The 14773-nt window shown below is 41.2% G+C and overlaps 1 protein-coding gene across 2 annotated transcripts; it reads left to right on the top strand.

The window, feature by feature from the left end:
- The first annotated feature begins 6865 nt into the window (after positions 1–6865).
- rmnd1 (required for meiotic nuclear division 1 homolog) lies at positions 6866–14713 on the top strand. 2 transcript variants are annotated; one of them, XR_002257162.2, is made up of 13 exons: positions 6866–7061; positions 7510–7978; positions 8267–8372; positions 8490–8565; positions 9035–9074; positions 9903–10003; positions 10249–10355; positions 10505–10569; positions 10742–10818; positions 12827–12947; positions 13288–13404; positions 13576–13676; positions 14589–14713. XR_002257162.2 is itself a non-coding variant. In XM_020501545.2 (12 exons), the coding sequence occupies exons 2-12, from the start codon at positions 7523–7525 to the stop codon at positions 13606–13608; spliced, it is 1299 nt and encodes a 432-aa protein (XP_020357134.1). In that variant the 5' UTR covers positions 6866–7061; positions 7510–7522; the 3' UTR covers positions 13609–14713. The 2 variants fall into 2 exon arrangements, 1 of the variants encoding a protein (XP_020357134.1); XM_020501545.2 differs by having other exon boundaries at positions 13576–14713.
- Positions 14714–14773: the final 60 nt, after the last annotated feature.

The following is a 14773-nucleotide window of genomic DNA, read 5'->3' as shown; positions in this document are numbered from 1 at the left end:
AGAATGAATTTCCATGTAACTGGACAATCAAGTGTATCGTGTCGTATTGTAATGTGAATCCACTGTATAGTACAAAGACTGCATCCCACTATAGGCCATCGTTCAAACATTGTACCTCCAGGATTTAAAATCCTGATTGATTATCTATCAAAAGAGCATTATTTCTGATTGAAACTGTCACACAACATATTAACAGTGTAGTAGCATAAGAACCGAAAAAAACACAGAGAATAGAACTCTACTGCTGTCATGCTCTCCTCTGTGGTGCAAAGGTCCCTGGGTGTCTGTCGTATTTTCTCATCAGCGGGCATGTAGAGATCCGGCTGCAGAAGAGCTCCTATCTCCCCCAGGAGGGCCTGCAGTCTCTCCTGTAAATAGGGTCACAAAATTAAGGAAATGTTCTCAAAATTGAAATCCCAGTTTGGAGGACTCTCGGCATCAGGAGGGAATAACCAAGTGTTCTGGTCTCTTTCCAACAGGATTTATGGGAAAACCAAAAGCAAAAAGCAAAATACTGTAGATAACCATTTACTGTACATAATGCATGTGTGAAGATTTAACACATTCATTGATTCTTATACACATAACACAGATCACAGATGACAGTAGTACCCTACTGAGCCAAGCCAATTCCAAGCCGTACTGCCCCGGAAAAAATATACACTACAAGACCAAAAGTATGTGGACACCTGCTTGTCGAACATCTCATTCCAAAATCATTAACATGGAGTTGGTCCCTCTGCTGCTATAACAGCCTCCACTCTTCTGGAAAGGCTTTCCACTAGATGTTGGAACATTGCTGCTATAACAGCCTCCACTCTTCTGGAAAGGCTTTCCACTAGATGTTGGAACATTGCTGCGGGGAATTGCTTCCATTCAGCCACAAGAGCGTTAATAAGGAGGTTGGGCACTGATTTTGGGAGATTAGGCCTGGCCTCGCAGTCGGTGTTCAAATTCATCCCAAAGGTGTTCGATGGGGTTGAGGTCAGGGCTCTGTGTAGGCCAGTACAGTTCCTCCAGACCGATCTCGGCAAACCATTTCTGTATGGACCTCGCTTGCTGGACAGCTGAAAAGAGCCTTCCCAAAACTGTTGCCAAAAAGTTGGAAGCACAGAATCGTCTCGAAAGTCATTGTATGCCTTAGCGTTAAGATCCAGACTAACAGTTCTTGTGCTGACGTTGCTTCCAGAGGCAGTTTGGAACTCGGTAGTGAGTGTTGCAACCAAGGACAGACGATTATTACGCACTACGTGATTCAGCATCGGCGGTTCCGTTCTGTGAGCTTGTGTGGCCAGCCTTGACGCAAGCTGAGCCATTGTTGCTCCTAGATGTTTCCACTTCACAATAACAGCACTTAGAGTTGACCAGGGCAGCTCTAGCAGGGCAGAAATTTGACGGACTGACTTGTTGGAAAGGTGGCATCCTATGACGGTGCCATGTTGAAAGTCACTGAGCTCTTCAGTAAGGTCATTCTACTGTCAATATTTGTCTATGGAGATTGCATGGCTGTGTGCTCGATTTTCTAGGTGTGATTTGAGTGGGGAGGGAAAAACTGAAAACTAGATGTTATTGGCAGAGAGGTTATGAACTCTCTTTCTTATTGGTCTATGAACTAATTTAACACCTGGTGATGTCACCAGGCAGGCCACAACTCCATTCCACCACAACATGCTGACATTTCAGGCAGTCTTTTCAAACAGCTCTTACACTAAAAGGGCATTATCATAATTTTCACAATTTCACAGTATTATTCCAACCTCATAGTGTGGAAATATATCTAAAACACAAGAAAATCACATTTTTGACTGCACTTGGCCTTTAAAACGGTGCACGTATGGATATACCAATCGGATCAGATCCAGAGCCTCTGTACTGCTTGCAGTGTTCATCCTATCCCTTCCACTTCTGTCACCAGTCTCATCACGTCTACCTCGTAGGATCTCACACTCTCCTCCAACACAGAGACCCTCATCCTCAGCCTGGTCCTCTCAGGTAAAGGCTCCACCTGGGGGCACGTTAAGCAGGGCATGCACAATGTTGGGGAACGTGTTAAATATGTTGTGTTATGTTGTGTCATCCTATTGAGCACAAAGGTTTTTTTTTTTTAAGAATAGTATTTTCAACGTCTTTTGTGATCAAAGGGATATTATGTTATGTTGTCTTATGTTATGGCAAAAATAATTATGACCACCATAAATAACAATAACTGTACCAACCTTGTGTTTATAAACGTGGATATTGACTTCACCACTTCTGCACGGTTTTGCGGCACAGTCGATGCCACGCAGGGCTAATGGGCAAGAAAGTTGAGGGTTCGCCGACCACCACGGACAAGTCAGCTATTCCTTTATCGTGTGGGTTTAAATTGACAATGGGTGGAGATTTCATTGATTTTCCAGTGCATTCGGAAAGTATTCAGACCATTTGACATTCTCAACACTTTGTTACGTTACAGCCTTGTTCTAAAATAATTAAATACATTTTTCCCTCGACAATCTAAACACAATACCCCATAGTGACAAAGCGAAAACAGGTTTTTAGAAATGTTTGCAAATGTACAGTGCCTTGCGAAAGTATTTGGCCCCCTTGAACTTTGCGACCTTTTGCCACATTTCAGGCTTCAAACATAAAGATATAAAACTCTCCATCCAACCTCACTGAGCTCGAGCTGTTTTGCAAGGAGGAATGGGAAAAAATGTCAGTCTCTCGATGTGCAAAACTGATAGAGATATACCCCAAGCGACTTACAGCTGTAATCGCAGCAAAAGGTGGCGCTACAAAGTATTAACTTAAGGGGGCTGAAAAATTCTGTTTTATATATTTAAAAAATTATACAGAAATACCTTATTTGCATCAGTATACAGACCCTTTGCTATGTGACTCGAAATTGAGCTCAGGTGCATCCTGTTTCCATGGATCATCCTTGAGAAGTTTCTACAACTTTATTGGAGTCCACCTGTGATAAATTCAATTGATTCGACATGATTTCAAAAGGCACACACCTGTAAGGTCCAAAAGTTGACAGTGCAGGTCAGAGCAAAAACCAAGCCATGAGGTCGAAGGAATTGTCCATAGAGCTCAGAGACAGGATTGTGTCGAGGCACAGATCTGGGGAAGGGTACCAAAAAATGTCTGCAGAATTGAAGGTCCCCAAGAACACAGTGGCCTCCATTATTCTTAAATGGAAAAGTTTCTAACCACCAAGACTCGTCCTAGAGCTGGAGGCCTGGCCAAACGAAACAATCGGGCGAGAAGGGCCTTGGTCAGGGAGGTGACCAAGAACCCGATGGTCACTTTGACAGTGCTTCAGAGTTCCTCTGTGGAGAACCTTCCAGAAGGACAACCATCTCTGCAGCACTCCACCAATCAGGCCTGTATGTTAGACAGGCCAGATGGAAGCTACTCCTCAGTAAAAGGCACATGACCGTGCGCTTGGAGTTTGCCAATAGGCACCTAAAGGACTTTCAGACCATGAAAAACAAGCTTCCCACAATAAGACTCTGCGTCTGTTACATTTATTTGATATTTGATTTATTTGAAGATTCTCTGGTCTGATGAAACCAAGATCGAACTCTTTGCCCTGAATGCCAAGTGACACGTTTGGAGGAAACCTGGCACCATCCCTACAGTGAAGCATGGTGGTGTCAACATCATGCTGTGGGGATGTTTTTCAGCGGCAGGGACTGGGAGACTAGTTAGGATCGAGTGAAAGATGAATGGAGCAAAGTGCAGAGAGATTCATGATGACAACCTGCTCCAGAGCACTCAGCACCTTACACTGGGGTGAAGGTTCAACTTCCAACGGGACAAGTACCCCAAGCACACAGCCAACACAAAGCAGGAGTGGCTTTGGGGCAAGTCTCTGTATGTCCTTGAGTGTCCCAGCCAGAGCCCAGACTCTAACCCTCTCTCTGGAGAGACCTAAAAATTACTGTGCAGTGACACTCTCCATCTGACAGAGCTTGAGAGGATCTGCAGAGAAGAATGGGAGAAACTCCCCAAATACAGGTGTACCAAGCTTGTAGCTTCATATCCAAGAAGACTAGAGGCTGTAATCACTGCCAAAGGTGCTTCAACAATGTACTACGTAAAAGGGCCTGGAAACATGCAGTACCAGTCAAAAGTTTGGACTCACCTACTCATTCCAGGGTTTTTCTATATTTCTATTACCATTTTCTACATTGTAGAGCACCATCTCAATTGGGTTGAGGTCGGGTGATTGTGGAGGCCAGGTCATCTGATGCAGCACTTCATCACTCTCCTTGTTCAAATAGCCCTTACACAGCCTGGAGGTGTGTTGTGAGTCAATGTCCGGTTGAAAAATAAGTTATAGTCCCACTAAGCGCAAACCAGATGGGATGGCATATCGCTGCAGAATGCTGTGGTAGCCATGCTGGTTAAGTGTGCCTTGAATTATAAATAAATCACTGACAGTGTCACCAGCAAAGCACCATCATACCTCCTCCTCCATGCTTCACTGTGGGAACCACACATGCAGTCCGTTCACCTACTCTGCGTCTCAAAAAGACACGGTGGTTGGAACCAAAAATCTCAAATTTGGACTCATCAGACCAAAGGACAGATTTCTATCGGTCTAATGTCCATTGCTCGTGTTTCTTGGTCCAAGTAAGTCTCTTCTTATTATTGGTGTCCTTTAGTAGTGGTTTCTTTGCAGAAATTCGACCACGAAGGCCTGATTCACGCAGTCTCCTCTGAACAGTTGATGTTGAGATGTCTGTTACTTGAACTCTGAACTCTGTAAATTGTTTAACTTGGGTCAAACGTTTTGGGTAGCCTTCCACAAGCTTCCCACAATAAGTTGGGTGAATTATGGCCCATTGCTCCTGACAGACCTGGTGTAATTGAGTCAGGTTTGTAGGCCTCCTTGCTCACACACGCTTTTTCACTTCTGCCCACAAATTTTCTACAGCATTGAGGTCAGGGCTTTGTGATGGCCACTCCAATACCTTGACTTTGTTGTCCTAAAGCCATTTTGCCACAACTTTGTAAGTATGCTTGGGGTCATTGTCCATTTGGAAGACCCATTTGCAACCAAGCTTTAACTTCCTGACTGATGTCTTGAGATGTTGGTTCAATATATCCACATAATTTCCCATCCTCGTGAAGCCATCTATTTTGCCATCTATTTTGTGAAGTGCACCAGTCCCTCCTACAGCAAAAAAAATGGTTGGGATTGTGTTCTTCGGCTTGCAAGCCTTCCCCTTTTTACTACAAACGTTTTTACTACATCGTTACGATGGTCATTATGGCCAAACAGTCCAATTTTTGTTTCATCAGACCAGAGGACATTTCTCCAAAAAGTATGAGCACTTGCTTGCTTCTTCCTTGCTGGGCGGCCTTTCAGGTTATGTCTATATAGGACTTTCAGGTTATGTTGATATAATACTTGTTTTACTGTGGATATAGATAATTTTGTACCTGTTTCCTCCAGCATCTTCACAAGGTCCTTTGTTGTTGTTGTGGGATTGATTTGCACTTTTCGCACCAAAGTACATTAATCTCTAGGAGAGGGAACGCATCTCCTTCCTGAGCGGTATGACGGCTGCATGGTCCCGTGGTGTTTATACTTGCGTACTATTGTATTTATCCTGTCTTATCCGGTGTCCTGTGTGAATTTAAGTGTGCTCTTTCTAATTCTCTCTCTCTTTCACTCTTTTTCTCTTTCTCTCTCTCTCTTTCTTTCTTTCTTTCTCTCGCTCGGAGGACCTGAGCCCATAACCATGCCTCAGGACTACCTGGCATGATGACTCCTTGCCGTGCTGCTGCTCCAGTTTCAACTGTTCTGCCTGCGGCTATGTAACCCTGACCTATTCACCGGACGTGCTACCTGTCCCAGACTTGCTGTTTTCAACTCTCTAGAGACAGCAGGAGCGGTAGAGATACTCTGAACGATCGGCTATGAAAAGCCAACTGACATTTAGTCTTGAGGTGCTGACTTGCTGCACCCTCGACAACCACTGTGATTATTATTTTTTGATCCTGCTGGTCATCTATGAACATTTAAAAATGTGGCCATGTTCTGTTATAATCTCCACCCAGCACAGCCAGAAGAGGACTGGCCACCCCTCATAGCCTGGTTCCTCTCTAGGTTTATTCCTAGGTTCTGGCCTTTCTATGCAGTTTTTCACACCTGCATTGCTTTCTGTTTGGGGTTTTAGGCTGGGTTTCTGTACAGCACTTTGTGACATACATTTGATTGATTGATTGATTGATACAGATGAACATAGTATCTTCAGGCATTTGGAAATTCCTCCCAAGGATGAACCAGACATGTGGAGGTCTACAATATTTTTTCTGATGTCTTGGCTGATTTCTTTTGATTTTCCCATGATGTCAAGCAAAGAGGCACTGAGTTTGAAGGTAGGCCTTGAAATACATCCACAGGTACACCTCCAATTGACTCAAATTATGTCAATTAGCCTATCCGAAGCTTCTAAACATCATGACATAATTTTCTGGAATTTTCCAAGCTGTTTAAAGGCACAGTCAACTTAGTGTATGTAAACTTCTGACCCACTGGAATTGTGATACAGTTAAATAATCTGTCTGTGAACAATTGTTGGAAAAATATCTTGAGTCATGCACAAAGTAGATGTCCTAACCAACTTGCCAAAACTATAGTTTGTTAATAAGACATTTGTGGAGTGGTTGAAAAACTAGTTTTAATGACTCCAACCTACGTGTATGTAAACCTCTGACTTCAACTGTATAGGGGGGAGTTCTTGGTTGATGGTTTCAACCAAGTGCTTGCGATACAGTGCGGTTTCCAGGAGTTTCCAGGCAACAGAAAACGTTGTCTCTCCTTTCACCACAGGGGGTGCTTTGTTCAAAATCCTCTAGTCGAGGATGACGCAAATTGCGTCACCGCAACCAGGAAATGCAGTAGCTGTTCAAATTAAACTTTATGCACAACAAGGCTGCATTCAAATTGTCATGAGCATCTAATGCACATGTTTCACACCGAGTTAGATGTGACTCAACGCAGATACTGTAGTTATTTTAACATGACAAGCATCTTCTTGTTTTAGTAGCCTGATTTGGTGAGTTATTTTATTTAAGCTAGCTAGCTAGCTATAACTCTCATTGATTTGAAGCTAACTAGCTACCTTGCAAGTGCTTGTGCACGAGCCTTTGTTCATAGACGGGTTGATGTTGCATACATGCCTCGTGCTTTATTGTGACCATCAGGAACAGCTACATTCTAGTAACCAATGACCATAATATCCGGAACCTTTATTGTAATCTGGCTAGCCACTTAGCTATTGCATGCATTTCCATTCAACCAAGGTCAATTTTCCTGATACAAGAAATGCATGCACATAGCTAAAACGTTAGTAATGTACAGTCGATGATGCATTTCTTTGTGTGAAAGTATTAAAATAGGTTCCTCTTGAGTAGAATAAACCAAATAGATATGTTTGTTCCATGATTTAGCTAGTCAATACAGTATGCTTATGTTTTCTCATCTCTTCACATTCCTGTGTATAGTCCAATCCATAACATGTTCTGGACACTGTTGTGCCGACTGAGGACCCAGAAGCCTTTGGGGAGTAGGACATGTGCCTATAGGTTCACCTCTGTCAATCTGTCAGACCCTATCAAGCCGCATGTACCACCTAGAACTCTACTAGCTCCCTGGACCACCACAGGCTCTGGTCATCATAGGACGTGTCACTCAAGCACACACGTCCAACACCATGGCTGGACTGTCAGACGAGATGTTTTGTATGCGGCACAACATTTTAACACCTGTGTTCAGTCACTATCAGCTGTCCCTGGTCAGCCCACCTCCACCAGACACTGGAGTTTCAGTATACAGAGAAGGTTTTATTCAACAGTTCCTGTTAAATCAGTGATGAAACCAGTGACCGTGCTTGGAAGTGGGAAAAAAATTCCTAAAGGCCCCAGGACCAAACAACCATCCAGAACCAATCAGCCGACCCCAAAGGAGGACAAGGTGAAGCCGTCCGTCCATCAATCAGATTAGGGGACTGGGAGATGCTTAATAAATGAACGAATGGATGGATGGTGGGCTGAATGGACGTGTGAATGGAATAGATTTTATTGATGCCTAGTGAGGAAATTGTATGAGGTACATACAGGGACAGTACAGACCCACACACATCAGAGCATATAGACTTGAGCCCTATCTTAACATCTGATATCACCCAATTCTGATTCTTGATAATGTGGGGTTAAAATGTCATTAACAATGTTTGAATCAATGTTCAATCTGACCCCATAGGATATGATGCAGTGCATTGCCTATGCAACAGCAGACCAGTACCATCTGCCAACACTCTGCCATGACCTCATAGCCCACGGCTTCTACGAAGTAGATTTACCAAGAGGTAGGCCAACACCTTTTTACTTTACTTCATGGATACTGTAGGCTAATTGCTTACTCTTTTCATGGCTGTGCAATGTAACAAAAGACACATTTTGATTATAATATATTTTAATTTCAGATGCCTCAAATGCACTCGTAATATGCACTGACAATGCCCAAAAACCCAGTGATAATGCAACAATGTTCTTCTTCAGGTATGTCCTCTTTTTTTTCTGTATGTTATTGTTATGTCTTTATGTCTTTTACACAGCTTATTGTTATGTCTTTTACACAGCTTATTGTTATGTCTTTTACACAGCTTATTGTTATGTCTTTTACACAGCTTATTGTTATGTATTTTTATGTCTTTTACACAGCTTATTGTTATGTCTTTTACACAGCTTATTGTTATGTCTTTTACACAGCTTATTGTTATGTCTTTTACACAGCTTATTGTTATGTCTTATGTCTTTTACACAGCTTATTGTTATGTCTTTTACACAGCTTATTGTTATGTCTTTTACACAGCTTATTGTTATGTCTTTTACACAGCTTATTGTTATGTCTTTTACACAGCTTATTGTTATGTCTTTTACACAGCTTATTGTTATGTCTTTTTATGTCTTTTACACAGCTTATTGTTATGTCTTGAGTGTGAATTAATTAAGCCATTTTTACTTCTAGGGAGGGATCAGTGGTCTTTTGGAATGTTGAAGAGAAAACCGTAAGAAGAATTCTGATCCTATTGCACATAAGAAGTCACAATAGTAATTATAGTTCTGATAATAACAAAAAAAGATCACATTACACTCGCTTAAAAATCACTAAGGGAAGTTGTGGTTCTCTTGAACCAGGTAGTCTAACATGCTGACCAAACCGCATGGGCAAAAGTTGATTTTGTTCACCCACACCAGACACGATCAGGACACACAGGTTGAAATATCAAAACAAACTCTGAACCAATTATTTTAATTTGGGGACAGGTCAAAAAGCAATAAACATGTATGGCAATTTAGTTAGCTAGCTTGCTGTTGCTAGCACATTTGTCCAGGGATATACACATTGGGTTGTTATTTTAGCTGAAATGCACAAGCTCCTCTACTCCGACAATTAATCCACAGATAAAACGGTAAACCAAATTTAATTTCTCGTCATATCTCCTCCTTCCTTCAGGCTTCTTCTTTTTTGGACTTTATTTGATAGTTGGCAACCAACTTTATGGTGCATTACCACAAAAGATGAACTGAGTGCGGACGTCAGTTCACCTTTCAATCACCCATATGGGTATATGCTCATAAAAACCAATGAGGAGATGGGAGAGGCAGGACTTGGGAGCGCTTTGAGCGTCACAAATAGAACCAAGCGCCTGGCCGCGCAGACGCTTGCGAGCAGTGTGGGCGCAATGATTGAATAACATGTATGTGTACATTTATTTTGCAATGCCAGTGGTGTGGTCAGCATGTTAGCAGGTGATTTGTAGAGGGAGCTGCAGATATTGTCAGTTACAGATCAATAATGACATTTCTTGCTATTGAACTGCTTTGTTTTTCAGATGAAGAAAGTGATGAGGCTCTTGGAGCGGCATGAGATTCATCCCTACGAGGTAGCTCTGGTCCACTGGGAAAATGAAGAGATCAACTACACTATTGGAGAGTACGTCACCTGATATGGTTGGTCGTTACAGATCAATTATTGCAGTTTCAATCATGTTATATGGATTACAGTAAAATGTAATTGTAGATTTCTGAAAAATAAATTACTTAATATGATATGTCTTTAACATTTATCGTTTATTTAGTTTTCATTTGGATGATAACAATTGTATTACTCTCCTGGGATAGGGCACAATTTGTTGTCAATTGTTGTCTTTAGTGATCAGTGTCTTTTGTTCAACCCAGGGGAAACTCAAAGCTACAACGTGGTAACTTCCTGCTGAACAGTGAAATAGATCCTGACGAGGCCGTGCTGGATAAATTTGCATTTTCAAATGCCCTTTCTTTGTCAGGTTAGCTGGAACCTTTTTCATGTTACTGTTTTTTGTTAATGTATGAAACATAGCATTACTGTTAAACGGTCCAGGTGTATATACACTACTGTGGTGATTTATCCTTACAGTCTGATACTGCTCTCCCGTCTGTCTGGGGGTTTTTTCAGTGAAACTGGCCATATGGGAGGTGGCTTTGGATGACTTTGTGGAGTCGATTCAGTCAATTCCAGAGGTAGGTTAACAATAATCTGTGTACAGTTTGGATCTCCGCACTTGAGAAACAATCATCTCAAATCTTGAGTAGAGAATCACGTAAAATTATCATTACAAATTGTTTGTCGCTGTAAAAATCATTTGCCAGAGGTTCCTCCCAAATGACTAGATTATATGCACTTCCCATTCAGATGCTGAAATCTGGGAATAAAATAAAGCTGTCCAGAGCAGAGGTTATGCAGAAGATCGGAGAACTCTTTTCTTTGAGGTAAAGTCAATTTAAAGCTGTGACTCTTATTTAGGGCTGTCCTGGACTAAAACAAATCTTGGTCGACCGAAAGCCGTCTGTTCCAATCAATTGGTAAACATTTTAAAACGTGTTTTTTTTCTCTCCATATATAGTCACTGTGTTTTAATGAAATCAATTATGTATACATTGAGCTTGTCTGATGCTTTAAGCTCACTGTTTAATGAAGTAAGACAGAAATTGCTCAAGAGGGAGCCAGAGATCAAGATGACCAGAAGATAAAAACCTTAACCTGTCCCGACTATCCTCCTCCCGCTCCTACTGGCTTTTGCAGATTCTGCCACTACTCTCCTGAAGATGTCAGTAATAGGCTACACGTGGAGTCTGCAAACTTTTTCATGTGGAATGCCAATTTATCTTGCCATTTCTACCGATCTGCATACCAGTTATGGTTTTCATATGCACATTTTCGTGGAACAGTTTAATTTCATTTATACTACGTCTTTGTTTCTCAAAATCATTGTCATGTGGTTCATCAAAATTCTATCCAAGTGTAAATGATACAAACCTAAAAGTAACTTATATTGCCATTGCCAACTATGTAAAAATTCTACCATTACTTACATTAGTCTACCATTACTTTAAGACATGGAGGTCAGTCAATGTGGAACATTTCAAGAACTTTGAATGTTTCTTCAAGTGCAGTCTCAAAAACCATCAAGCTCTATGATGAAACTGGCTCTCATGAGGACCACCACAGGAAAGGAAGACCCAGAGTTACCTCTGCTGCAGAGGATAAGTTAGAGTTACCAGCCTCAGAAGTCAGCAATTAACTGCCTCAGATTGCAGCCCAAATAAATGCTTCACAGAGTTCAAGTAACAGACACATCTCAACATCAACTGTTCAGAGGAGACTGTATGAATCAGGCCTTCATGATCGAATTCCTGCAAAGAAACCACTACTAATGGACACCAATAATAAGACGAGACTTACTTGGGCCAAGAAACACAAGCAATGGACATTAGACTATTGGAAATCTGTCCTTTGGTCTGATGAGTCCAAATTTGAGATTTTTGGTTCCAACCGCCGTGTCTTTGTGAGATGCAGAGTAGGATGATCTCCGCATGTGTGGTTCCCACCGTGAAGCATGGAGGAGGTGTGGGGGTGCGTTGCTGGTGACACTGTCAGTGATTTATTTAGAATTCAAGGCACACTTAACCAGCATGCTACCACACCGATATTCCATCCCATCTGGATTGCGCTTAGTGGGACTATCATTTGTTTTTCAACAGGACAATGACCCAAAACACACCTCCAGGCTGTGTAAGGGCTATTTGACCATGAAGGAGAGTAATGGAGTGCTGCATCAGATGACCTGGCCTCCACAATCACCTGATCTCAACTCAATTGAGATGGTTTGGGATGAGTTGGACTGCAGAGTGAAGGAAAAGCAGCCAACAAGTGCTCAGCATAATGTGGGAACACCTTCAAGACTGTTGGAAAAGCATTCCTCGTGAAGCTGGTTGAGAGAATGCCAAGAGTATGCAAAGCTATCAAGGCAAAGGGTGGCTACTTTGAAGAATCTCAAATATAAAACACTTTTTCTGGTTACTACATGATTCCATATGTGTTTCATAGTTTTGATGTCTTCACTATTATTCTACAATGTAGAAAATAGTACAAATAAAGGTGTGTCCAAACTGTGTATTTATTTATTTCTTTGCTACTGCTCGACTAAAAAAATATATATATTGGTCGTCCAACAGCCTATCAACCAGTCGAATATTTGGGTTCAGCCCTACTCTTGTTTTATAAAACATTTGAACAAACTGAGTTGTATTACATTTTACACTGCATCAACCTGAGCTCTGACCTGCTGTTATGTTGTTCCAGACACTGTATCAACCTGAGCTCTGACCTGCTGCTATGTTGTTCCAGACACTGTATCAACCTGAGCTCTGACCTGCTGTTATGTTGTTCCAGACATTGTATCAACCTGAGCTCTGACCTGCTGTTATGTTGTTCCAGACACTGTATCAACCTGAGCTCTGACCTGCTGATCACACCAGACTTCTACTGGGACAGAGAGAACCTGGAGATGCTCTATGACAAGACGTGTCAGTTCCTCAACATCAACCGCCGGGTCAAGGTAGGGGGGGGGGCTATAATATAATAATAATTATATGTCATTTACCAGATGCTTTTATCCAAAGCGATTTACTGTCATGGGTGCATATATTTTACATATGGTCTGTGTCTTATTCATCGTTAGTATGAGTTTATGGATCATATTTGATAATATTTGATTTGGAAGCAGATGCAGAATTACTTGTAATGTAGATATGTTGTTTCTTCTGTGATATAGTCCACTTTAGTCATAGGCAGCAAACCTTAAAAAATGCTTGTCATTATGCAAGAAATTATAGTGGCATTGAAATCCATTTGCAGCATTGGGGCCTACAGTTGCCTGTTGTCCTCTTGTTTTTCAGGTAGTGAATGAGAAACTGCAGCACTGCACTGAGCTGACAGACCTAATGAGGAACCACTTGAGTGAGAAGCACAGCTTGAGGCTGGAGTGGATGATCGTCATCCTCATCACTATCGAGGTCAGAAACCCCAACGCGCACAAACCTCTATAACTACATGGTTAATGTTCTGGTGATGATGATGGTTATGATTTAAGAATATATTGTTTCTAGCATTATAAAGAACTAAATGTAGCCTTATCATTAAATTTTTTATATCCTCTCACTAATCTTTTGGTTTGGTTTCTTCAGGTGTTGTTTGAAGTTGGCAGAATGATTTTCTGAAGAGCTTCATCAGCGATGCTAAAATACAGATTTAAGGTTAAGAAAAAGCCTAACAGATACCTATTTATGTAAGTACATTACATTATGATCATAATGAACAAGACATTGAAAAGAATCCTAAGCTTTGACCCCAAAGAATGTAACTTACTGAACATAAGAAAATGGCACAACTACGGTAGACTTACTGTTCGTTAAACACTTGCAACGATGGAATGGGATTTGATTGATTAGGATCCACATTAGCCAACAACAGCTGGTCTTACAGGGGTCTTACACATAACAAAAAAGACTTTACAATTGACATAAATGTAAAAACGTAGTGTGTGGTCATCTATCAGTTACACATGCATGTCAGTACATACATACAAGTAGGTCACACGTGGGAAAGGAGTCGTGCGGTGAGGTGTTGCGTTGCAAGAAGTAACACATTTTCAATGAAAGGACAGAGCCTTGATACAAATTGAGAAATATCACTGTAGAAGACAGGATTTTGGTTGGTGGAGTGAGGCTAAAAAGAAGTTCACATTTAAGCAAATCACCAGTGTCTGCGCCACAAAATGTAACTGATAGCCAACCGAGGGAGGAAATGTCTCACTAGCTCACTTTGTAACTGTTGGAGTTCTGTTCAAAATATGTATCCAAATGTACTCATTAATACATAAATGGTGTTTGGGGCTTTATATGCTTGAGTTTGTTTGTATTTAAAGTTAAAATTGCCTATGTGTATTGATTAACTGTATTTTATTTATTTATTTATTTGGAGATATACATTTCTGTTTGTCTTCATTCTAGCAAACTGTATGATAATTCAAACAACCAATCCAATGTCTCATGAACCCAGTGACTGGTCTGTAAGGAGCTGAGCCCTATTAGAGCTTCAGGTCAATAAGAAGATGCTAATTGTCTATGGTCTTACCATGTCAAATGTTATTCAGAAGATGCTAATTGTCTATGGTCTTACCATGTCAAATGTTATTCAGGTTCACGATGTGATCCATGAAGATCAACAGCACTTCAATGTAGTGACAGCTGTCATCTCCTGTGTGAAATCTTGTGTGTTTTGATTTTTAAAATAAAGTGGAGTAAACTTAATTCCATATTGTAAGTACTGTACGTGTCTTGCTTTATTTAGTATAGGTAGAACCATAGTGACAGAACCATAACT

The sequence above is a fragment of the Oncorhynchus kisutch genome, linkage group LG14 (genome assembly GCF_002021735.2).
Source record: "Oncorhynchus kisutch isolate 150728-3 linkage group LG14, Okis_V2, whole genome shotgun sequence".
Lineage (NCBI taxonomy): Eukaryota > Metazoa > Chordata > Actinopteri > Salmoniformes > Salmonidae > Oncorhynchus > Oncorhynchus kisutch.
Note: the sequence above shows the minus strand (reverse complement) of the source record. Positions and strands in the feature narration are given on the sequence as shown.